Source organism: Pseudopodoces humilis, chromosome 9, assembly GCF_049639895.1.
Source record: "Pseudopodoces humilis isolate 2021_Gansu_Grassland_sample_001 chromosome 9, ASM4963989v1, whole genome shotgun sequence".
In the NCBI taxonomy this organism is placed as follows: domain Eukaryota; kingdom Metazoa; phylum Chordata; class Aves; order Passeriformes; family Paridae; genus Pseudopodoces; species Pseudopodoces humilis.
The window spans coordinates 24500956-24527243 of NC_142208.1; the positions used below are offsets into that span (position 1 = coordinate 24500956).

A 26288-nucleotide genomic window follows, 5' to 3' on the forward strand; every position below is an offset into this window, starting at 1 on the left:
CGTGAACAAAACTCTGCTGTTGCAAACCTTAGTGAAGCCCTTTTCCTCAACCCCGTCTTACCAAAAAGACAGCACTGGAAAGGGAAGGGGGTTAAACCAAACCCAGCACCTCAAACCGAAACCAAAAAGCAGACATAAGCACCTGGGATGCAGCTCATCGGCAGATCTCCTTCCCCACTGCAGCCCGGGAGTGGCAGAAACAGAGGTGAGGAAGGTCCCAGCCGGCATTAGCGAGAGGTTATTCCCCATCCTCCTGCATTGTGCAAAGCGGGGAGGCTCCGGCGGCAGCCCCAGGTGTCTGGGCGGTGCTGGGCCGCGCCCTCGCCGGGCCGGCCTCGCCCTTCCCGCGGCCCTCCTGACTCACACGGCTCTGCCCTCAGCTGGGCCCGCTCCTCCGACTCCGCTGCAGGAACAGCCTCCAGCAAACCTCAGCCTGGGACCGACTGGGGCTTCTCTGGGGAACCGGGAGCCTTGCCCAGAGATTAGGCAGTCAGGCGAAGCCCTCCAGGCAGGGATCAGCTCACCCGACTCCCACCCACTGTTCCAGGCAGGAGCAACTCGCCACAGCTCTGGAGCAGGAAACAGAGCCGAACTCGCACTACCAGCAGGGATCTCTGCCGCCCTGAATTTGCTGCCTGTCCTAAAAAAGCACACACTGTGTGCTCCTGCTACCGACGAAGGAGAAAGTCCCAGAGATGGTGCCGGAGTGTTTCTCTTCTCAGGGGTAGAGCAGGTCAGCGGGGCACAGCGAGGTGACAGCAGCTAAGTGACATCTCATCCCCCATGCTGGCATCCCTCCCAGCGTCCTGGGACACAGCCACCAAGCTACACTGGCAGCATGTGCCCCAAAATGGATCTTTGGATCCATGGATCCTCTTTCCTCAACTTAGTCAAGGGAGGAGGAAAACCTGAGTGGGGAAAAAAAGGAAGAGAGAAGTTGCCTCTCTGGTAGAGGCTCCAAGCACTGGAGGCAGGGACTGGAGCCAGGCTGGGGTGTTGCTCCTCCAGCTTCCTGACCAAGCTGGTAGGGCAGCCTGCACTGATCATCCTGCTCCCCTGGGACAGGACTCAGCTTCCCAAGAGTTAGGTAAACCAGGCACACAAAGTAGTCTTCTTGAACAGGATGTCTCCCTCTCCAGGCAGCATGGAAGCTGCAGAGCAGACACCCAGTGAAGATTTTCCCCTTCTGGCACATCCTATGCAGAAACCTCCTGTTTCTGTAGTGGGGGTCAAAAGTGGTTTGAAGTCCGACAGGGATCAAGCTAGAATCTGTGTGGGAAATGCAAGGGGCTGCCATCATCAATGGCCAGCCCTCCATGCCATGGCAAGCCCAAGCCTCTCTCCAAGGCAGGGATCTGCAGCCCAGCGTGACACAATGATTTCAAGCCATGCAGTGCGCTTTCCACAGGGCTGCACTTTGGAAGACACAGTGGAGCAAGACAAGCTGACATGCCTCCAGCTTTGTCTCCAGATGGCTCTCCCACTTAGTGCCAAGAGAAATGAAAAACAATGCAAGCCCTGAAGTCTTGGGTCAACCACTGCAAAACTGTTAATCCCGGAGTTGCATCATGCTGTCTCTGCAATTTCATTTGCCACTGTGGTCTCCAGAAGCTCAGGAGACATGTCTTCTCCTTCCAGCTGAAATTCCTTCATTAATTACCTCAAGATCCCTGAAAAGAGGAGCCCAAATCCATAAACCCTTTTCTCTGCTGACGCAGATGTAAAAGTACCTGGCAGGGAGGGAGCAAAACTACTTATCTACACACCAAAGATCATTCTTCAGATATAAAGCAGGAGAGGTGATGGAGAAATCAGTGTATTGCAAATGGGCTCAACCAACAGCCACACTGGTACATTCAAACAGCACTTTCCATCCATGTCTTCTTAGAGCAACAAACTGTCTTCGCTGTAGAGGGGTTTTTTGCATCAAATTTTATTCTGACTCTTCCACAGTCTCCCTCCAAAGAAAAAAAATCATACCACCAGCTACAAAGTTTCTCTCTGGCCAATCCACAGAGTTTCTCATGCAGTTTTCTTCTGCACGACCCCTCCTGATGCAGGATTTTCCAATAGTAAAAAGGGAAATCAGAAAGAAGAACGGAAAAAACTCATGGGAAGAAGATAAAATGAGGAAAGGAGACAAAAATATCACTTTTTCCCCTCTCAGTATGGTTAAAAAAAGTTAAAAAAAAAAAAATTGAAGGCAAGGAAGTCTCTCTCAAAAAATAAAACAAAACTAGAAAACTACACAGGACATTTTTTACAGGACTACCTGGCACTGTTCATAATTTCCTTGCATCTCTTCATGGCACTGAAAGGTGTTGACTCCTTATTTGTGTAAGGGAGAAGTGATAGGAAATATATTTGAAGAAAAAAATTGATGAAAATAAGATAAAGGTGTCTGGAGAAAAGAAGAACTGAACTTTCCTGCTGCTGAACCCAGTATGGTCTGTCCTTGTAGGGGCAAGGCTCTGAACCCCATTACATTTTCCTTGGTTTTATAGGTAAAAGGTTTCCAGCACAGTCAAGCACTATTATTTCGGGAGAGCACCGACAAATGGGAGCTGAAGGATGAAATATGCCAAATTTCTAATCCAGAGCTGATGGGGGGATTTGTCCTACCCTGCAGGTGGCACAGCAAACCCTGGGCACTCAGAACCCAGCATGCAGAGCCAGTCCAGCTTGGTTGAATCGGACCCACAATAAGCAAGCAGGACCATGACATCTTCATAAAGTAGGATTTAAGTACAAACATCTGCTTTGCCATTTTTTAATTAAGAGAGTTTATAGCTAGGTATTCATTTCTGTAATCCATGGCTCCAGCTGCAGAAATGCCATGCATATTCTAATTTTGGCAGCTAGTTTATTTAACGGAGTTTGACAATGTTTGACATTTAGCTGAGTCACCTTGTTCCTGGGTAAAGCAACAAGGGCTGCTCAGCAGTTCAACAAGAAAGAGGCAGAGATTCGATATCAAAAGTAGAACATATATCACAGAAATTTTAAATTAAATACAGCTGAGGTCTATTCTATTATGGCAGCTTCTCTCTTTGGGACACTAAGTCAACCCAAATGTTTTCCAGATATAACTCTTCCCCTCAAGGACATGTGGCACTACCATCTCCCTCATATTCCTGGAGGGTGGGAAGGGTAGGAAGTGTTGTAATGGGCATATGGGGTTTATCTCACCCTCTGCAAATATCACACACCCATATATCAGAACATCCATCATTACAATTTGCATAAAGGCTGAGAAGCAGCCACCTGCACTCAGCCAATACTTTTCTAGGAGAAAACAAAACAGGCCAGTGACAGTCAATACAGGAGGAAAAAATGCTACCTGCAGACAGGATTTTCCTACAGCACCTCATGTGAAGCAATCTGCACTCCTGTACAGTGCTTTCACAGACCTCAAAATGCTTTCCAGTAAGAATAGCAGTCCAGCAATTTCCATTCTTATCACAAAGAGGTTTCACAAAGTGATTTGGCTATGAGTCTTTTGATGGTACAGCTAAAAAGAGAGCCCACTCTTAGACTTCTCTCTTCATCCTAGACAGGAAATGGATGGCAACACCACCTTCCTCCGGCTACAGACTCTGAATGCAGCATAGAATACTGCAGAGAGCAAACTCCGAGCCTGGGACTGCCTTCCACAAGGTCTATGGAGGCTGCCAAGACCCTGCTGCCCTGCTGTGGCTCTGATGCTTGTGTCATGTATTTGTGCTGCTGCTTTTTAAGTCCCTGCTCCCCAGTAACCTTGGAGCTGTGCCCACTACACGTCTGGAGCAGCTGCTTTGTCTGCAAATAGCGTTAGGGACCACAGCATGCTCCTGGAGAGGACTAAGCCCTCCCATCCCAGCTTCTCTTCACAGACCTTAAGGAAAGTGCTGGGATCTCCTTTTTATAGTGAGAGACAGAACAGAGCCTTTAACAGGCTGAAAATACTCCATTTATCCTGACAGGCAGTACAGCAAGCCAAACTTTAAGCCAACAGCCAGAATTGTGCAGTCAGACAACAGGGAGCTGGCCCGAGCCTGCACTTCCAAGTGCACACTGTGGTCTGGCTCATCTCCTCCATGCCATCCCTGCAGCTGCTGCTAAAAGAAGCAGTGTAGAAGTGCGTGCTGTTATCCTGAGGACAGGATATCTGTCATGTCCAGGCCCTCTACAAAAGGTGTCAGAGAAACAGTGGCTCAGGCTAAAAAGATAAGTAAATATCTTATTGGCCAGAATTGCAGAAATCCCTGTTTGCATTTAACCTTCCTTCAGCTTCCTTTCTATCACAGGGGAAACACCAGTTATTAATTCCTTATTGTACAGTAACAGTGTCTGCAGAGCCACAGCATCCAGAAATAACAAAGACTGGCTCTGGTCCCCAGTGGTCTCCCAAATGGTGGCTGGAGCTCAGGCTGCCTGGTTGTACCCCAAAGACACAAATCCCCCCAAAAGCCATCAAATTCCTTTGTGTAACAGGGCATGAGTCAACCTGAATCAGAACAGCTGATGCAAGATCTCCTGAGAGCCCTAAACACCATGCCAGTTATTTTAGGACAAGGTGCAAGGCTGAGTGTATGAGCTCCCAAAGAAAAGGCATTTATAAGAATGGCCTCAAAAAGTACTAGAGACAGTAGCTGGGGAACTGCGGTCTCCAGCTGCTCTCAGCCATTTTATTTAGGGCTTTCCCCACAGAATTACCTGGTAGAAAAGGAATGATTCTTTGCTTGGGATCTTTCTGGCCTCCTTCAATAGGGAACTTGTCCAGAAGCTGCATCTGCAAAGGAAGCACAACAAACATCTTAGGGGGAAGCATGGACCATCTGCATAGGGACCAAGGGATCTCTTGGTTTGCGTGCGGTTTAAGACAAAAGCAACTGCAGGAATTATTTTGTCTTGTTGGAGGGAAGCCTGTACATAAAAAGGTACGATACAGTTCACTCCAAGAAAGGGAGGGCAAATTTCTGGCAGCACAAAGGAGCTGGGACAGGGCCCAGGGAGACAGCTGAGCCTGGCCTTACTGTCATTCTAAAATTAGGCTCCTAATTTTTGCTACAAGACACATGCCTTGTCTCTAATACACAGCCTGCGTGTGCTGGTGGAGTAACAAGTTTTACCTGTCCATCTGACAGACCACCCTCCTGGCTAAAAATGCTGTTCAAGCAACCAGATTAAATAATAAATAATATATAAAATTATATATATATATATAATATAAATATATATAAATTATATTTATTATATAATAATGAAAACACCTGCTCTGCTTTTATGGCAGAGCCAGAAAGACCCACTGTTCTGGTCCAGTAAGAAAGAGCTCTGTTCTCTCTGGGAGACAGAGATGGAGTTTTGGAGAGTATCTTTCACTGCAGTCTCTACATGGATTACAGCAGGCAGGGAGGCCTCAGAGAGCAAAACATCCCACAGAACACCGGCCGCCCACCAATGGCCTGAAAGCACAGCTCAAGGTGGGTGTGCTCTCAGCCCAGTACCCTTTAGCACATAGTTTCCTAGCCTAGGAATGCTGATCTGATGTTCCCTAAAGGAGCCCTACAATATACCCTTGGATGATGAGGCCTGATGGACAAGTGCCACTGAGGCTGAAGACCAGCTGAAAGGCCTCAGACAGAAAGATGCATCTGCTCTAGTGATGCCTTCATGGACTTGCCCCAAAAAGACCAGCTCCAGCCCTGAAAACTGGAGTTTCAGAGTTTCTTGTCTCTCCCATTCACCCTCTGCAACATTTCACTCTCATTCAGCACATGATGCTACTAAGACAGACCCAAATTTTCCCATTCTGTTTCATTTCTCCCTGTGTTTCCTATGCATGATGTCTCTATGATGCTCAATGTCCCCTTCCTACTCAGAAGCCCTGACTCCCTCGGGCAAGGGCAACTCCAAAGCTCCTGCCAAGAGCTCTTTTCCAACCAACTAGGAGAAACATCTTTCAACTCACAGCCCACAGCTCCTGTGATCTCTGAGGAAGGAAAGGAAGGAAAAGCAAGCAGTCGTGTTACTTGCCCTTGCAGAACCCCTATCTCCTCACCTCAACTGGATCTACAGCTCAATACAAATATGCAAAGTGGCAGCAAGAGCTGGGGGAAGGGAGGGGATACTCGTCGATCAACATTTAATCTCATCAGTGCTACGTGTCCAACAGAGAGGCTGTGCAAGTCAACAGCGGTTTTGCTAACTCGACAGATTTCCTTTTAAAAATATTTTTTTGCTAACTAGGGGAAAAACAGTCAGAATTATTTTTTTTATTTTTTACTGGTTTTGTTTTAAGCACGCAGAATCCTTCTCGTCTTCCACTGCACACAACATCTCCAGCGTTTTCACCATATGGCACAGCAAACCAAAGATCAAGAGGAAACTCTGGAGTAGAAGGAACATCTGTGCAGGAGAAGAACTTAAAAGATCCCACATGTTTCCCCATCAGGGAGTCAGCATAGTAAATAAATAGACCATAGCTTTGCGGATTGTTAGCTAACTCGTTTTTCTGTCTACAAAGACACGTTTTTTATTAAAAATGGGAAATTTTGTTTTCTTGTAGGTAGAGCTCTGGGTGTCTGAGGTCAGGCATGGGCAGGAGCTTCCTTCAAAGAAGAGGCGGAAAAAAAGAGGGGGAGGGAATCCCCACCTACTGACTTGAAGTTTCACTGTTGCTACACTTTTAGCCAGGAAGGCAATTCTCACTTTACTATGCAGTGACTGATTGAAGCTGGAACTGATACAGTCAAATTCCCAGGGTTATTCTTGGAGTTAGATTATCTTGGCTAATACAAGCCTTTTTAACCACATCAAGAGAGCCACAACGGGTATAACTTAGTGCTATTTATCTAAAGGGTGGATATCAGCAAAATAGATACAATAAACTGAAGCTGGAAGAGTTTGGCTAAACTTTCCTAGACTGCATTTTCCACCCCAGCTCTTGCCTCCACTGGGAAGGTCTGGATGTCAGGGAGCTGGGGGAGGCAGGGGCACTCTGGAAGCCTTCAGGATGTTGAAGTTGAATAAAGTGCAGCAGAAGCAGGGAGCCTTTCCTCAGCATTTTCCTGCACCGAGTTCTGCCATTCAAAGCCAGTGCAAGTTAGAGCTGAAGTCCTAGAAAAGCAGGGTTCTGTATCCTCCTACCCACAGAGAAGGATGCAAAGTGGAAGATGAGAAACAGATGTATACAGGAGAAAAAAAACATCAGTGGACCTGAATGAAATGTTCCCAAATCTTCCAAAGATAATGGGATGTCCCGAGCCAATTCACAGCCCTTTCCTCACATGATTAACAGACAAAGACCAATAAACAGATTTTCAGTTCTCTTAATTAGATGTCTGCAGAGCATCTGAAAGTCAAAAACTCTTTTGTCTGTGACAAATGTTTTTCCATTGAAGGAAGTTATTCTTGTTATAACTGCAAATACACATATGATTGATGAAATAAACCCTTCACTTAATGCCCCAGGTTATTCTGCTCAGACACAGGCAGTCTCCACAAGTTGTTACTCACATCTTTGATATGCGATAATTAACTTAGGAACAAAGTTTGCTAAATCAGAAAGCAAGTCTGTCACCTGGGGTAAAATCATCCCTGTATGAAGGCAAAGAAGGGAAGTCTGGATGTAGAGTCCCGGAGAACTGAGTTAGGGATGTAGTTGGCTTTGGGCAGACAGGAAAACACAGCTGGGCAGTGCATTTGGCAAAACTGAAGGAGCTCAGTTCATCTGCTTACAATGAGGAGGAGCCTCCAATTGCATGACTGGTGTAGTGAGCAGAAAGAAACCCGTCACCATGTCCCTGTATCATAGGGTGGAGGATCCGTTTGGAAACAGGGAGGGTATATGGAAACCAGGAAGTGAGCTTTCCATCCATTCAGTCAGCATGTCTGGAGTCAGGCTGAACAAACATACCCCACTCTCACTTCTAGCACAACAAATGCATGTCCACAAATAACTCGCCACCAAAACTGTCTCTCCAGTCTTTGTCTCTCCAAACTGCTCTGAGTTTGATGACATCTTTCCTACTCGAGTCCTGTACAGTCCTGCCTTCTGTTCCAAGCACTTTCCTTCTTGCCTCTGCCCAAAACTCCTTTACAAGACCTGCTATAAAACCTTGTGGTCCAGATTATGACTTTCTAGCAAATTATCATCAATTAATCACATTAAAAATAAAGGGAATTACTCATGTGAGTTGCTGCTCATTGAAAAGAGAGCAGACTCAAGGGCACTGGCCCGCTCCACTCCTTTCTATTGGTACATGAAACCACTTGACTAGCAAGAATTAAATAGGAAGATTTCAGAGTATCAACTCAACCACTTCCCCATGCATCTTCCTTCTCATGTCTTTTGCTTCAGGTCACCTTTACTTAAAATGCAAACGTGCCGTGAAGAAAGAGCCACTTCTGCACACAAAAACCATTTGGGTTTGCCATATAACAGTATCTCTGGTCATTTCACATCAGCTCTGCTGTGAAAATAAGATCCCACCCCTGTCTGCCTTGCAATGGTAATATCTGGTTAAAAAAATCTTAATAAAAAAAAACAAGCGCCCTTTGAGATGCTACAAGTAGCATTTCTGAGGAGGAGAAACCAAGCAGCTTCCTGATAATTTACTACATTTTGGTACTACTCTCTTGGTTAAATTTTCATGAAACAACATTTCTTTCTGCTGCAGACATAAGGACTTACAGCACCCAAGACTAAGAGGCAACATCTCTTTTGAAGAAGATGCTTTTACTCTGCTACAAACCAGCCAGTGCAGGGGATATGAATATATAAACTATTCAATGGCTTGACCCTGTGGCATTTGCCAGTGGGAACTTTGTTCCTGGTTTGGTTTTGAGGTTTCCGAAGTTTGTGTCCAAATCCAACTCCCTAAAATTAATCCACTGAGACAGTTACCTGACTTCCACCTATGCCTTATACCACAGACTGTACACAGGTTCCTGCTGGGCTGTTGTTGGTTCCTCCCCTTCCTTCCTTGCAGCAATTTTAATTCCTCTGGTTAGAATAATGAAGTCCTCCTCTTAAAATGAGCAAATGAGGATACCCACATAATCTCTTAGTGTGGAAATCTGGTTCCTTTTCAAGTGGATGCAGGTTTGTCACATGCACAGATAAAAATCAAAGCTCGGCAGGAGGTCAGCACTGCAGTCACAGGGAGATTTATTTATAACACAAAGATCCTGAGGATGACTTTCATGCAAGCCCCTTACTTTGGCAAGCAAAATGACATCCACTGCTGCAAAATTATAAAAGGACTCTGACCTTCTACAGAGAGAGATGAGGCCTCTCTCCCTTTCCAGGTTATAATTTACTTGTGTCCCAGAGAAAGAGCAGTTGAAAATCAAACCAAGAGCAGCAGAGTTTTTGCAAGGTGCCCCTAGAAACCCCAGCTTGCCACTTGTCTTGGCTACTCAACTTGTCCCAAGAGTACAGTTCTTCCTACACTGAATGCCAAGAGGCATACCAGCTTCCCTTTTTCCAAGTGCTCATCAGAAAATGCATTTTTAATTAAAAATGAGGAAAGCTGTCAGTAACTTTAATTTAGACACTGATGGACTTGAAAGGTAAAGTATATGAGGACAGTCAGGCATCAGGCACCTCCCTTCTCACAAGGCTGATCTGATCTCCAAGTCCAAAGAGAAAAGAAGGGCTACAGCCAACTGGGAGACAAGGAAGAGGAGAGGAGGCATCTGTACATGTATGGGGTTGTGTGCACACTTCTGAGAGAGTCTGACAAAGAAGCTGGAAGAAAAGCAGATACTGCCAGGGATCTGAAACTAGTGATGACGGAACTCACACCTCAGCAAGAGGGGTTAAGGGCATCTGCAAATCTGAAAGTCTCTAATGCAGGTAACACGAGTTTAGATGAGAAGGAGAGGTAAGATACCAGAATAGGAACAATCAATTAAACCCCCAAGGAGCTGCAGTAATTTCCTTTCATTTTGAAGCTGGAAAGCAGCTGTGCTGCTTGCTGATGGGATTGATGGTTTCAGCATCATCAGCTATATTTTGAACTATAAACCATGTCATGTGCAAGAAAGGGAATGGCCAAGATGGATTTGAATTGTCATCTGCCAGAGTTTTCCAGTGGATAAACCTCTCTGGTCCTGTCTCTGGTTTTGCACCTGCAAAATGTGAGACAGATCTCAGTTATGTGACGTGAGAGTTAATCAAGCACCATCAAAGGCCCTGAGCCTCATGCTGCAGAGCAGGAGTCAGAGACTGAATTCAGAAGAACTAAACTCATCTAAGCCCAGCAGGACAGAAGCAAATGGAATAAGTATTAATGGTAGTTTTCAGATACAATTATCCTCTCTTCGTAGGCTTGTTAATCTATAGCATATTCCAAATCCTGGTTAACCAGGGAATCCAAAGGGGTCTTTCTTAAGGAAGATGGTTGGTCACCATTTCTAGAGAATGGATCTCATGCTGCTAGGTAAAGTATAAACATTTAAATGTCAGCAGGTGAAAACAAGCAAGAGAGTGGAGAACACAAGATACCATCTCCACAGATTCACCTTGTACATTCTGGTCTAGAGAAGATAATTTCTTCAGTTGTTTTGTTCTAGAATAGGTGTTCTGCTAAGGTTAATCAGTGGAGCATCCCTGATGTGAATGGAAGGACCTCATTTACTCCAGCTCAGGACCACACCTGCTGAGATCAATGACAGGAAATGCATGGTAGGGAATAAAAGCTCTGCTGCTGGGGCAGATCCCTCCACAGCATACAGCTGTTAGAGAACTTTCTCTAGATTTCTCTGAGCTTCTTTTTATTTCTCCTCTGCTTCACCCTCTCACAGGAACAACAAACCAGTTCGCTCTCACGGGCACAAGACAGCAGGAGGCCTGCTTAACTCCCACCCCTTCAAAATTGGCCAGAGCAGAGCTGTTCCTGAGCATAACACCAACTAGGAAAAGTTTGCAAAAGATGTTTGGGTGAAGATGTGGAACAGACTGAGCCCAGGGAAGCTCATCTGCTAGCCACACACACACAGAACTGACATCTTACACAGCAGAAGGAGGTGAAACTCCATCTCTTCCTAAAGCAGTAATGGGTTCCACAATGCAGCAGGAATAGCTATATCAGGCAGCCAGTGACACTGGCTCCCTTGTGGTGTTACACGATGCCACAGCATGCAAGAGAAGTGCAATAATTCAATCCCTGAGAAGCAGCAGCAACTGCTTTCCTTTTATTTTGAAAGAAGAAAAAAAATTAAAGCAAAAAGTCCGGATAACCAGCTGACATGCCTGACAATTACAGCATTATAGGATATGTTCTGAATCAAATATAGTGCAATCCATGAGAAAGTCAAACAAAAGCAGGAAAATGCATGTAAAATAAAGAGAACAGACATTTACAGCATGGTGTAATCCTCAAAGGGAAAATGCCTGTCTCAGGTCTGAAAATTTCCACAAGAAATCTTGGAAATCTTACAAACCTCTCAGTATCCAACTAAAACAGCCAGGGGAGGAGAAGGTGGGGAGCAGAGACTAGGGGTCTTTCCCCAACTCGATCCATCAAAAGAGGGAATGCTGTTTCCCAGCTGAGACATTTGGTATTTTTCTTGAAGAAATGCAGCTTTCTTTAAAAGCTCCGTAGAACGAGACCAGCATTTGTGGCCAACACAGCCTGGCAAAACACTCTGAGGTGCTGGTTTGGGATGACAGAGGCACTTGGTGCATCTCTGAAGAGCTTCTCAGAAAGCCCACACTGTCCTTTCACAGAGCAGCCATTGATGTCTCCTGCCAGAAGCATTTTCTTTCCCCAGTGCTAAATTAATCTGGCCTCATCCAACTTAACCACACTGGAAGATGCTTGGACAAAGGCTACTTCATACTTTTCCATCTATCCATGGTGATTATATGTCCCCTGTTACTCTGGTATCTACAGAGGATTTGTCCCAACAGCATCCCTGGGAATTAAGGCCATAACACAATGCCTGTTTTAGACAGATGAATGCTGCAGTTATGTGGTACCACAGGGTCACACAGAGATGTCAGAGCCATGCTGATGCCATGTCCCATCAGGTCAATTAGCTTCTGGGGAAGGCTCATAATTTTGTGATGGGATGCAAGCAATTTGCTGGATTTTCTTCCAGAGTTGGGACATCCAGAGCCAGCCCAGGTGCTCAGGCTGCACAACCTAGGCATATTCTGAAAGGCTCACTGCAGGTCACAGTAAAAATCCTGTCTGGAAGAAGAGCTAACTTCAAAAGAAGAGCATCTTTCCTTACATCCTGCAATTTTTTATCCTTACAACCCACAGGCTTTAAGTGTTCTTTCAGACTGCACATAAGCCACAAGAGACCAGCATGTCCCAGCGAGAGACACTGCAGTAATAGTGCCCTTGGACACTCAGCTCTGGCCTTCAGACAGCAAAACTGCATCTGACAGCACTGTCAGGGCAGAGGTTCCAGTTTTAAACACAATGGCAAGTCTAAGAGCTTCACTCAAAGGGAGCAAAGCACCAAAGTCACTTCCATTAATCACTGCTTCCTACATCACTTGGGCATTTTAAAAAGTATTTACTCTCCAGCCTTTAAATTTTAACCCTTTCAAGCCAATGACTGAAATACAGTGTAGCCCCACTAAGACTCGGGTTTATCAGTTTACTAATTTTACCAAGACACTCTAAAGGCCTCACAGTGAAAAAACTGAAAATGCCTGCCCTATATTCATGCAACTAGGAGCAGCTCAACTCAGCTTAGTCCAGCACAAAGGCTGGACAGATTGGTAGGAGGCTGCATGGCTTTGAAAAACCCCTCTGGTCCTTAAAAAAAAGTCCTGGCCACAGCATAAAACACTGCACTGCAGCTGCAAGCAGGGTGCTTGAGGAGGCATCCCAAAAGCAGCAGAAGGGCCATTAGCAGAGCACTGGTATTAATTGCATCCTTACTGTTAGCAAAAACACACACCAAATATTGTCAGCATTATTTACAGGCTGTTTTGGTTTTACCACTGTTTTGTTCAATGCTGTCAGACCATCCAGGGAACCAAACTCCTGCTCTGCTCTGTAACGGGACAGATTTAGAGTGGCATCTTGTGGGAACAGGGGCTGGCCCTTCATTAACAGGTCCCCTTGTTTGCCAGAGTGACTCCTCCTGCATTCAGGCAGTCCCCTAAGGGGATGTCAAGAGCTGGAGAATCACATCCGTCAGGCAGGGCCCTCCTCTACCCTTCCTTACTCCACTTGCATAAAGAGGCAACAGTGGATTTTCATGGTGTTTCAGACAGCCAGACCCCATCTTTGCAAACTGATTTTGTTTGAACTAGTGCAAAGCCTGGCATAGAAACTCTCTGAAACCAAATTTATACATTAAATGGTCATTGAACTTGCACCCACAGAATCCATCCTCAGAATCTTCTAAGTTGCTTACACAGTGCTGACCATAGTTTTAATTAAACCCTATTAAAAACACACCCTCATTTAAATTGGTAGAGTTTTATGAGTCTGCAAGAGTACTTCCCTGCTCCCACTGCTAAGAGAGAGATGAGACTTTAGCTCCAAATGTATGAAACTTAATCCCTCTGTTTTCATAATCTACATCTTCTCTACAGCCTGTTAGCTTTGCTTGATATATTGGCCCCTGGAAACCATGAATAACTTCAATATTGAAAACAGAAACAATAGCTCAGAACACAATGGCACATTTTACTTCACAAACTCCATCTGAAATGGTATCTACTCATCTCGGTAGGACACTTCTCATAGCTCAGGGGAGAGCATCTGCCAGAGGAGAGCGACTGCCCAGCACAATACAATGAAGAAACTGCGCCAAGCACAACATAACCACAGGTTTTAGCTGCATGCTGGGAGAAGACTCCTTTGTCTTCTTTTCTTCCTCTCTCCGTACCTCCAAACCCCAAGATGTTTTGCCTGTGTATCTGGCTCCAAACACACGTGTATCTTATCTTTGGGGGGATTTAGAAAGGAGTACAGACAACAAATCCCACCACCTGAGCAGGCAGAGAGAGCTGCACAGATGTAACAGACGCCTTGCTGGGAGCCTCCAGGGAGGTAATAAGCAGCCAGCAGGAAAGGAGGTTTCCAAGAGCTCGAAGGCAGCTGCCAGCTTTACACCCCAGCCCCAGCACAGGCCCTTCAGCTCAGGCGCTGCTCAGCCTCGGGTGCCATGCTGGCATCTCCCCAGGATGGTCACATGGCACACAGAGACAGCTGAGGTGGTCAGTGCCTGGGAATGGCCGATTCCAAAAGCATTGGCTGTCCAGTTGCGCTTGCAGTGCAGGGAGGAAAGGATTTACACACTAAAACACAATGTGAGAACAAACCTAGGTTTGCAACAATCTGTCTTTACTGGTGCCTACTGTAATGGCATGTCAGAGATTGGTCTCTCTCTGTAGATTTATTTCTGGATAGGAAGGACAAAGTTCATGGGTATCAAAAATCTGTTTTAAAGAGCCCTTCCATCTCTAGCACAGGCATCTGAGCTGCACAGTCAGACACACACCAGCTCCTCCTGATCTCTGCCCCAACATGCAGCATTGACAACTTCCTTGCTTTAAAAGCAAAAAGGAGATTTGGGTAAGATCTGAGTTCATAAAGTCCATGCCCAGAAGGAGAATTCCCAAAGGGAAGCTAGGACTGAAATCTTACTTTTCTAAGTACAAGTCTGCTTGAGGACTTTCAGTAATTTAATTGAGAATGAAAGCAAACCCTGGGAAAGTAGACGGGCTTGGACAGTGGCCACGATGGCTGTGTGTGCTGCTCAGAGGTGGGTGGGCACTCCAAGTGTTTACAGGGCCTCTGTGTTACACTCTGCATGCTTGAGCCCAACTCAGGGATTTTCATTCAGATAATAATCATCCATCTCTGGATGCATTCCTTGTGGACCAGATGCTATTCTGTGTATCATACCAACTAATCACATGTAATATTTGGCAGAGTATTAAAAGCGTTGATGGAGGTCTTTGACAATGGTAGGGGTTATTTTGGTCTTTTTTTATCTCAGTAGCTTTTAAGTGGCACAGGCACGCTGTCAAGAAATACTGTCGGGACTGTGACTTTTCCAAACTTGCAGATGAGAAAACTGCTACAAGTTGTGAGGGAGAAAGAGCACATGGAGGCAGATGCTTGCATCCAGGAGGAGAGGGACTCCTTCCAGCTCTGTCCTTCCACAGGAGGTTTCCTGCCTATATCCCTGCCTGGTGGCATTTGCAAGACCTGATGGTGAGGCCATGGTCAGCAGTACCAGGTGCAAGAGGTACCCAGAACAATTTTACCCACCACAGCAGCACAGTGTTGCCTTGAAAGCCAGAGTTGTTGTGCCCATCCCTGGGGCAGCAGCAGAGTTTTAAGCCAAGACTGGCCACAGGGCCATGTAGGCTGTGCATGTCCAGTGAGCATTTATGCCTGCTTTCCTCTGGCAGATACTTCTCCAGTAATACAAGGAGTAGTGCAGCACCAGGAACAGTTTGTACTTAACTAGGCATGTACTCGGTCACAAAACAAAAACACAAGTGTTCCTCCAGCCTGTCTGGCCACACATGCAAACCATGGTGGTCAGCTGAAGGGTACTCAATGGGTACACTGATGCAAGGGATGCTTGGGTGATTCAAGAAAAGGGTGCTGGGGAAAGGAAGCCACAGGAAATTGTAGCCACAACTCATCACATCCAGCAGCTTCTTCCCAAATACTTCTGAGGGGAAGAAGGTGACCTACAAACTACTTTGATGGGCAGGCTGATGTCCATCCAGGACATCCAGCAGTGATGATGCAGATTTCTATGCTTTTCCACATCTTGTAACCAGCTTTAGAAGCTGGATGGGGCAGACAGGCAGGACAAACAAGCATGACAGTCATTTGTTCCCTGCTGGGCACCATGCAAGCGTCCAGGGCTATTTCTCATCCTCCCTGTGGATTTGCACTTGTCTATTCTATCCTATTCTCCATCACGCAAAGCCACAATAAAGGAACATCAGAAAGATGTCCAGATTGTGGAAACATCCTCAAAAATGTGTTGGAAAGTCCAAGCCTAGCCAACAAGCTGCAGGTACCACACAACTCTCTTCTGCCCTAGCCCCTGGAAATTAACATTTCACAGACTTCTGAAATTACATGATGATATTTTGTCACAGAAAGTATCCAGGAAGACACCAACTTGCATCAGAGAGATTCAAGCCATATCCAAGCCCTGTAATTCCCTTATGAGCAGCAGTCAAGCTGTCTGATGGCACTGCCTGATGAGACCTGGCTGCTAGTTTTGAAAGCCCACATGTCCTCCATAGGGTTATATATCTTTAGCTCCTCACCATTATGGCTGTAAGGAATCAGGACTAGAGAACTGCCATCTGCAGAACCCAGCACTAGAAATTCAATTAAATAAATAAAAGAAAATGGTACCAAGAAAGAAGTGAAGTGAGGAGGAGGTAGGAAGAGGAATGACACATCAACTGCTTTCTACTGGGCACAAGCAACTTCAAAAATTGAGTTCCACTCCATCCTGCTGAGAGTAAGAAAAATATCAGAGAACAGAATGGCCCATTTTCCGTCAGAAAGCAAGACACCAGCCTCATCAAAGCACAGCTACTGCCAACCTCCCTTTGTCATCAAATATGGGCAGAAAAGGCATGGGAGGGCAGCAACTACACTGCCATGGCCAGCACAGAGAACGCTCTTTGCCAGCAACCCAGATACAAAGTTATCTTGATTAATTAAGACATCCTTCGGCTCAAGTAACTGACAAAATAAATTTTACTACCAGACACACACACACAAATAACTATTTTGCTGAGCCAGGTGCAGACAATTGTTTCTAGCCCTTCATCTGGGACTGGTGCACATCTCTGCATGAGGTCAGGTGCCGAAGAACATTGTGCTGGCCAAGAACGAAGGAAAACTTGAAAGTGGCTGAGGAACAACAGAAATAAAACTCAGAATAATTTTTTTCTACCCTAACATGTGCAGAGATGTGATTAAATGTGCCTAAAAACTCAGGCTTTCAACACAGCCTTAGTGTCACACTGCAGATTCAATCTGGTCAAGGAAGCTTTGAAATCCCACTCCTGCTTTGAACCCTGCAGATCAGTATCAACCTGGAGAAGGATTTGAAGCCAGAGGAAGATGCTCATGTTTCGAAAGCAAGCGCCAGCAGGGGAAAGGGGAGGCAAAGGGGCTGTTCTCCATTACAAGAGAAACTGTAAGAGAAGTTTGGGCAGGTGATCCCCTTGCCTGAATGTGGGACTGAACAGCATTAAACACTGCAAGTACAATAGAGACTTGAAAACAAAAACAGATTTCCCTTCCTAACCATACTGAGACATGCAACAAGGTAAACTGCCAGACAGCTTCACTTGCCTTTCTGTTAAAACTGAGCAAAGGAATAGGATTCAAACACCAATTCTGCTGACAGATGGGCTGACACTGTAATAGTATCTCATCTACTCAAAAGCATCTCTCAAATGTCAGAGGTAGAAAAAGAACTCCAGATTTCATATCCTGACTCTGAATGAGTCCCTCAAGGTATTGCTTCCCTATTTGATCCATGCAGAAAGAACCTATTCCTATCATCAGATAGGAACATAGAGAAAGAAGGAAAAACTGAGATGAGGCAGAGATACTGCTGGAGAGTGTAGGGTTGATTCTGAGTATAATGCTGACTTGCAGGAGTCTGACAGTTCTGGGATGTGTGCAGATGCCCTGTGTGCCTGCAAGCAGATGAAAAAAAAAATATCAGTGTAACTACTCCAAAAAGCAATCAATGATTCCTAGGATGCAAAGGCCACTTTTCCATGCTTCGGCACTCATGTAAAGGTGAGGTTTTTTTCATGATGCCACTGAATTTTCTGGCACAACTGAATCCCCTTCCCAGGAAAACCTCTATTACACTTGCCTCCTCAGCTGGATGTCTCCAGGAGCCATTCTGGTGCCCCACTGATAGCAGTGAGCATACAATGATTATGTAGTTAACAAGTACCTACAAACTGGTTTATTCTTTACTGAGAGGGTGGTCAAACACTGGAACTGGCTACCTAGAGGAGTGGTTGATGCCCTAAGCCTATCAGGAACTAAGAGGCACTTAAACAATGCCCTTAACTTGCTTTAATTTTCGGTCAGCCCAGAAGTGCCCAGGCAGCTGGACTACATGGCCATTTTATGTCCCTTCCAACTGGAATATTCTAATAATGAAGGCCTGTAGCATGGACATACAGCAAGGATTTCTCAATTTCAAGATTATGACAATCTCAGAAGATGAGAATTTTCTGTGAACTTTTATTGTACTTGGAGCAGAACCCAAACCCAGGACTGAATTTAAAACTCCCTGAGAACAAAATGATCAGTCTGTGTTCTTGACATGACTGCAGTCACCGTTCCATCTAGATACCTGACAGCCACATGTTAACATATCCTCTCAAATCCGTGGGAGATGAACTCTTTCAGAACATGGAATGCAATGGACAAATCTAGAAAACCCAGCTTTAATCAGGGCAGGGAAAAACTACAGTATCCTGTCTCACAGCTCTTATGGTGCTTTCACTGTCTGAAGAAAATCAGACAAAAGGCCAATATATATTTTGTGTCTTTAGACTAAGAATTACAGTTTGCACCAGAGAAGTATGAGAGATCATTGTTAAATTTGCCAGCCCCACGGAGAAAAAAAGAGCCCCATTGCTGGTGGGCTGGAGCACGTGGAAGCTGTGACTATAATCTTCCCTGCAGAGCTCTACCTCCTGATCTCCCAAAGGCAGGACACAGCCACTGGCCAGCATAAGCGGTTCAATCTTGAAGTCTTCCTTCCCGGTTGTCCCCATCTCCCTTCCTCACATTGGTAAAACACTGCTGGCAATGTAACATACTGATTTCAACAGGGAGCTCCCAAGCTGAACTAATCACAGGGAACAAAGGCGTTGTATCTTTCAACTTCTTGTGCCTTTTCTGGCCTCTAACACCAGAGCTCTGCTCTGCTCAGAGCTGGTATACTGAAATTTTTTACTACTGAAATACAAATAAATGAGCAGGCCACTATGAGAGAAGGAAAGAGTTTGTTTCCCGTTCTGAATATTGACTTATTTGAGAGCATGATGTATTTGAAATCAAATTTTTAAAATATATTTAAAGAGCTCTCTTTTATAGAGGGACTTTGTTATGACGTGGAAAATTCACAGATCCCAACATCAAGCCATGGGTGGAGGGAGTCTGGAGCTTGAATTAAAAATAATGTGGTAGTTTGTAGAAATTAGTGGCACCAATTTAAATCCACACTCACCTCCCTCCTCAAATAATCACCCTGTGAACAGAGGTGGTTTATGGAGCCCTCTGGAAAATGTTCCTCCATTCCGGACCCAAAATAAAATACATTACATCGCAGCAAATACTTCACCAGGGTGCTGCTCTCTCTTCCCCAACCCACGCCTCCCATTTGTTGCTAATTAAACGAAACAGCAGGTGCTTAGACCACAAGCACAGCAGGGCTGGAGCAAGTGCAGTGATTAAACCCCCCTGGAATGTCTTCTTGGAGAGCTGCATCTTTCCAGGGACTGGACTCTTGGAGGAAAGATGAGATTAGAGGCGAGGGCTGGGTCAGTCTTTGGCTGTGAGCTCCATAATCAGAGGGTGCTTTCGAAGGATGACAGATAACTAGAAACATCAGGTCTTTGTTTTGCCAAGCCATCTTCCCAGCATCACTGCTACAGGGTTCACAAAACAGTGTGTGCTCTGCCTCTGGGCGGGAGACATCTCCTTTCTCACCCAGCTGAGAACCATCACAACACAGAGCAGCCTCCCCCATACCAAGGCATGTCTGGGCACCTCAAATCTCCAAGCAAAGATTAGCAATGCAGTCCCTGAGGCAGGAAGCCATCCCAACCTAGCCCTGGGTGAGGCTAGGGAATGGATACATCACAAGCCAGAGTGTCAGAGCTGGCCAGGAAAGCTATGGGTTGTGTCTAAACATATGACAAACCAGGTCATGCTAATGAGACGTTCCTAGCTGCCACCCAGAGCAAATGCCTGCAAGCTCACAGAACAATTTTGTAAGAGTAACTCACTCTGGGATGTGTCCTTACCCCGTGGCTCTTGGCACATCCATTTACCTGCTGCCTCTGTGCTGCAATCTCATCCACAAGGGACTCTGGGGATACAGCACGGTCTGAATCCCCCCAGCTCCTTCACATGGAAAAGAATGATCCTTGCTGCCACCAATGCCATCACCAAATTTCACCTCCTGAGATCAGAAATCAAGCAAAAGGAAAGGCAGATGCTATTCTGTTACTGACAGGGCAGACACAGTGCTGTTAAGAAATGGACGGGTGTGGAGCAAGGTGCATTTAGGGGCAGCCAGAGCTGAGCAGCCCATCAAACCAGCTCTTCCTGCATCCTGCTCTGGGGCCTCCTTGCTTTGCCCCAGTGAAGTCTTTGCCCTGCTCACTGTGCATTCCACCAACAGCCACACTCCCTCCCATCCCAGCAGGCCAGTCTCACCCAGGTGACCTGGCACGGAGACAAGATGGGATAACTGCAATCACCCAGGGGACCCCAAAGCAGTTACCAACTGGGATAACATGGTACAAGCTTAGAAATAAATTCCTCATCCCTTCTACAAATTCCCTTTCCGACCACAAGACTCCATGGGACCAGGACATAATCCCAAGAACGAAAAGCACTATTTATATTTCTGCTGAGCACTTCACTTCTGTTTGGTCACTCTGCTGATGTTTCACTTCTTCACCAAACCCTGTCAGAAATGACTGGGGGCTCAGGGGGAGGAGTGGGAACATGGTCATTATGGTCTGGCTTAGCTACTGTAATACAGCTAACATTTGGCTCTGTTAAAAACAGTCCAAGCCAAAGACTTCAAAGCGCTTTAAAAACATTAATGAACAAACTTTCTCCAGGAGGGCTGATTATAGCCCCCATTTTATGGGTGGGTATTTCCAGATAACCTTCCTGCCGCACCAGCAGTTCCCCCCTCCTTCTTCCACACAACAGACTCCAAGCTCATAATTACACAAAAAACATTTCCACATTAAGGTAATTAAATATATTTTGACCTAAGTGTGGAACAGAATTCAGCATGAAGTTTCCTAACAACAGGCAGGAAGAACTGACAGTCCTGGTGCTCCTGCAGCTCACAGCACACCCCTGCTCAACTGGATAATCTCCCACACCCAGAACCAATGTGAAGCTTTAGGACTCCTGTCTACCTTGGAAGCACCTTTTGCAAACTTTTCCCTTTACATAAGGCTAGCCAGGGGCCACCTTCATGCAGCACATCACTTGCTCCATCTACCTTATTCCCAGAATTCAATGGCAAATAAATCTCTACCACCTTCTAAAGCACCAAATGCTAAATCCTACCCTTATGTGGAAGCAACCAGCATCCTCTAACCCTCAGCACGGTAACACAGTGAGTATTGCACAAGGCAACAGAGGTGTTTGCAAAGCTGCACAAACAGTTACCAGCACACCAAAAAACTACCAGACAACCTGGACTTGTTACAAGGATGCAGGTGTTTGTCATGTGTCATCCCACAACATACTTTCTTCACCAGGAAGACACATGCCAGCTTTGTTCTAGCAGCAGCACATCACTGTTGTGAGCAGGAGAAGCCTGGACTTGGATGTCAAACATTCCCAAATGACAGAAAGGCCACAATATGCCAACTCACTGGGCTATCAAAAGATTAGCCAGATAAAAGGAAAAGTCTGTGAAATAACTATTTTGTCCAGGTGGATAAGGTGCATTCCCTTTTAAGATAAAACTTTGATAATTAAACTTAACCTAGCCCTTTGAAATAATTTTTTCCCTATTATCATTTTACTCAGTCCTTTCCTAGTTTGCTTTCTAATTTCTTCCCATTTGGAATTTCCCCCTCTCTTTCACAGTGTTTTCATGGTTTGCCCTTCACCTCTCTCAAAACACCTATCTGAAGGGAGCAGCCCAGCAAGCCTCACTGGTTTTCTTGACACACCCTTTAAAAAACAAATGCATCAAGACCCAGACACATGGCTCTGATGTTACCTCTGTTTATAAAAGCACCACTAAATAGACTAGGATCTACCCTTGACTGACCTGGTGAATCAGAGGCACCCCTGCATCAACACTGATGCCTCTAGAATGGCTTTAATAGAGAGCTCTGCTCTCAGTGTACTGCAGAATTACAGAAACTATCTTAAACACACTGTGATGCTTTTCTGAATCTCCGCTTAGTCCTTTGTGAGCTTGTTCACAGCTCCTACCATCAAGAACATGTCACCAATTCGTTGAAGGGCAAATCTCCTCACTGGACTGCAACTCCCTGCTCTGATGCCTTTTCATCCTCAGAGGGTCCCAGGTGGGATAGCTTAAAAAAACTTTAGTTACGGCCACTTGTGTGGGTCAAGGCTCAATGGCAGGTGTGGACTCCGCAGGCTGCCAGCCAGGCCAGTGCCAAAGGTCTGATATGCTGTAAGAATTCAAGCCCTTCCTTTCCTGCACAGATCTGAGACCAGAACTCTCCTTTTAAATGGAAAAACACAAGGTGGAGAGCAAAGCCTTCAGCTTGGCTGAATCCTGTTCAAACAGGGCACTGAGGATGGAGAACACAAAGCTGTGCTTCCCCCAGAGCATCACTTTTCCTGCTTTTTGCGTGATTCACCATGTGTCTGCTCAGCTCTGTGGGTTTTACTGCCCTGACCGCTCCACTTCAATGCTTCCCCTGAAGGGAGGGAAGTGGAAATTGCAAAAGGCAGTTCTGTAGTGGGAATACTTGCATTTGCACAAGACATGACACTGCTCTGGTTGCAGAAAAGGAGAACCATGCTGTGACTCGAGGCAAGCGGGAACGGAACAGGGGGCAAACAAATTCCCAACTTCAGGCTCCATACATTGAAGATGAAAAGATCGGTCATTCAGATGCTATGGGGAAGAAGCAAATAGCACCCAGTGCTCATAAATCAGGCTGGGGTGGGCCTGATCAGGAGTCTTCCCTATGGTAGGCACTGTACACAGTCCACAGTGGAAGAGATGCCAGTTGATGCTTTGCTGTGTCCTGTAAGCAAACCATGGTGTGACAGCACCAAGAGCTACTGCTCCTTCCAGACAGGGCCTTCCCACATCTGAGCCTGTCAGAGCAGAAAGCTGGGACGAGTGAGGTGACATGGAAAAGAGCCCTGACAGAGCCCTGGATAAACTTTCCATTATGGCTGGGCAATTTTCTATTTGCACTTAAATGCAATAATGTAAATAAACTCCCCGTAACCCTTGCAGGGCTATTTAAGACGTTTGCGAAAACAACCAGCTCCTCTCATCGCGAGCCAAGGGATGCGAACACAACAGGCACTTCTCATCTTGGTCTCCACACACTTAATGAAAGTGAAGGATTGTATTCCCTGCACAAAAGCGGAATTGTGTTTCAGGGCTGGGGGTGTGAACTCCGTGCAATTTTCTGGCAGTATAAATAATTGAAAGCTGAGTACGATTAGGGCAGAGTGACAATGTAGGGGAAGGGGTGGAATTGTCACGCCCCAACTTTCAGGGCTTGGGTGCATTGGGGAAAAAAACAGCCATGGAAAAATCCCGCCAAGGAATTTAATTTTCACACAGATGTTCCCCAAAAAAAAAATTAAAAAGCTGATCTTGCTCTCTGGTAGGAGGAAATATGCTAATGAAGTGGCACTTGGAGAATTTTCTGCCTGTGTGAGGCCAGCAGCCCCAGAGCTGTAGCTTTGGCTGGGGCTGGTCTCACAGCCAAACCATTCTCCTGTGTTTTATTGTTCCAGCAAACAAAACCTGGAACAACGGTAACAAACAAGTGGGCTGCTCCCAAGGCTGAGCTTTAAGTCCTGCTGTGGAGATCTATGAGAAGAGTTTCCAACACCAAAATAATGGAGATGGAGGAGGGATAACACAGGAGGTATACACTGAGTCTTTACACACTCTGATGAAGAAAGGCTTTCAGCCCAGTTTTTACCATGATTCTGCATAATCCCTTGTATGGGATACTGTCCATGCACAAACCCAGCACGTCTGGGCCCCATACCAAAGCTTTCCACCATGGTTCGGAATTTTTGGGAATTTCAGGCAAGTTTTTAGATTTCCATTAGCACCACAACCTTGCAGGGACTCATGCTTCTGATACACTGGATTTTTAACATGCAAAGCAACCAACGGCTATGAAAATAGGTGTGAGTCCTCCACAGCTGATATAAGTCAATTCAGTTCATTAGGAAGAACTTGTTGCTTTTCCTCTCTGTGGCTGTATCCAGGAGAGCCCTTCCCACAACATAGGTCCTCTAATATCCTCACAGCTTCCAAGCCAGCAATAAGTGGGGGATGTAGGTATTGATGGTAAGAACAACTTACACAAACCAAAACTCTAGAAAGCAAGGGAATAATTCCAGAAAATAACACCTTTGACCAATTTCACTGTTTTCTGTGCCTGCTAGAGGCAGCCCACATGCAATTCAAAAGACACAGCTAAGAAGTCAACAACCTCTTTGTGATGTTCCTAATATTTCTTTAAAAAAAAGAAAACTCATTTGCCTAACTACATATAGAGCCCAGACCACCAAGACAGAGTGACAGGGGTGTCACCTCTGTTCTTGCTTTGCTACTGTCACACCCTGAAGAGCTGGCTAAGCTACCACCTTACTTTCTAAGGTCACCCATGTCCTGGGCAGAGAGGTGGATTGGTGCTAAGCAGAAAATATTTCCCCAAGCCACCCTGCAAGAGATTCCCATGCTGCAGATTAGGAGCAATACTCAAATGTCAGCTTTATAGTCCAACAGAAGCCACGTGAAGAAGTAAAAAGGGGGGTTCCCATAGGCTGGGTCACCTTCTCAGCTGTGGGTTCTTTGCCATGGTCATTCAATGCACCTCTATTGTAGGTTGGCAGGCACTTTGCCATTTCCTCATCATGGCCCTCATCTTCATCTGACGTGTAAAGTCTCTTTAAAAACAAGTACTGGAAGCTGAACAGATTGTTTTGCCAAGCAAACATTTAAGTAATGATGCAAATTAGAAATATAAACAATTCCATTTATTCATTGAACACAAAGATACTGCCCCAAGCCAGCTGGTATCCAAAGGCTAGAAGGACAAATGGTATTTTGATAGCTTTTAAATCAGTGGAGACAACCACTCTCAGCTCAATAATTATGTCAGCTATTAATTTTTTTCCAGGGGCAATCTCAATTCCCCTGGGAAGGCCTGTTACAAGCTTGCTGCTGGGCCATTTTTCTGAGAGCAGGCATTGAGGGGTCTCTCCTACTGAAGGCCAAGTCTTGCAAGCGTGCCTGCACCAAGAGCTCCAGCACAGCTGCCAAAACACAGGAGGCACAGTCAACCCTCACAGACAGTGCAGGGCTCCTCCTGGAAATCTGGTTTTCTGCATCCCCTGCAAACCTTGCACTGCAAGTCTCTCCCTGCACTGTCTGGGATAACAGCAGCAAACAACTGGCCTGTGTTTACTCAGAAGAAAGGATGTGCCATTTCTCCCCAAGGAGCCAGCCCTGACCTTTGGGAACGGACGTGTTGACAGCCCCATGTTCAGATTTCCTCTGAATTTTCCCAGTCTTGTTTCAGTTTCAATAATGCTCTTAAGGAAGCTGCTTATAAATGAAACCCTACAGCTGTTGCAGTAACTCCATCCCCACATTTCCAAGATTATCAGGGATGTCCCCGAAGCCAAGCAATGGGTATGAACCTGATGGGTCAGATATGGAGTCAGGCCTCTGGTCTGGAGAAGGATTTCACAGCAGCTCTCAACATCTACAGCAGGGCCGGGATGCTGAGGCCCAGCATCCCACACCAAGGGAACAGGAACAAGGGAATCTTGATCCTGGCAAACCAGACCATGCTGGCCAAGGCCAGCACTGCCCAAGCAGAGGGAGGCACATGCAGAGCCCAGCCTGAAAAACACCAATTTCACTGTGCACTTGCACCATGGTCTGATGCAGCAGCGTCTGCCATGCTGTTCCACCCCCGCCCCATTTGACCCCACCTTCTCCTCCAGCTTTCCTGCCTGTTTCCTTTAGCACCCTCAGATGCACACATGCAGCCCAACAGAAACACCCACTGAGCCCGTCAGAGGTTGGGAATCCTTTCAGCACAAACCTCCCACACTGCGAGAGGGGCAAGCTGCATCTCGCGCGGAGCCACAGCAGCAGCAGCCCTCCTTCCTTCCCTCCCTTCCCACAGTGCCAGCCAGGAGCTCTGCACAGGGTGGCACCTACAGAAGAGAGAGTCACCCATTGCAGAGTGACACTGCTGCTCTGCATGGCTGGGAACACCAGTGGGTGACTGCTCATGCTGCTAAAGAGGCCTGGTGGGTTGAGGGTTAGGAGTCAGCACTTGAAAA

General features: G+C 45.9%; 1 protein-coding gene across 5 annotated transcripts in view; it reads right to left on the reverse strand.

Annotated features, from left to right (window-relative positions):
* The window catches only part of SH3PXD2A (SH3 and PX domains 2A), a 247803-nt gene that overhangs the window by 174621 nt on the left and 46894 nt on the right, over positions 1-26288 (reverse strand). For 4 of the 5 annotated variants that reach the window (XM_088059689.1, XM_088059690.1, XM_088059688.1 and 1 more), the window contains exon 3: positions 4696-4771. In XM_088059689.1, coding sequence (XP_087915815.1) covers positions 4696-4771 — 76 coding nt within the window. Of the gene's footprint in view, positions 1-142; positions 204-4695; positions 4772-26288 lie in introns of those variants that run through there. The other variant, XM_088059691.1, reaches the window with a different exon arrangement.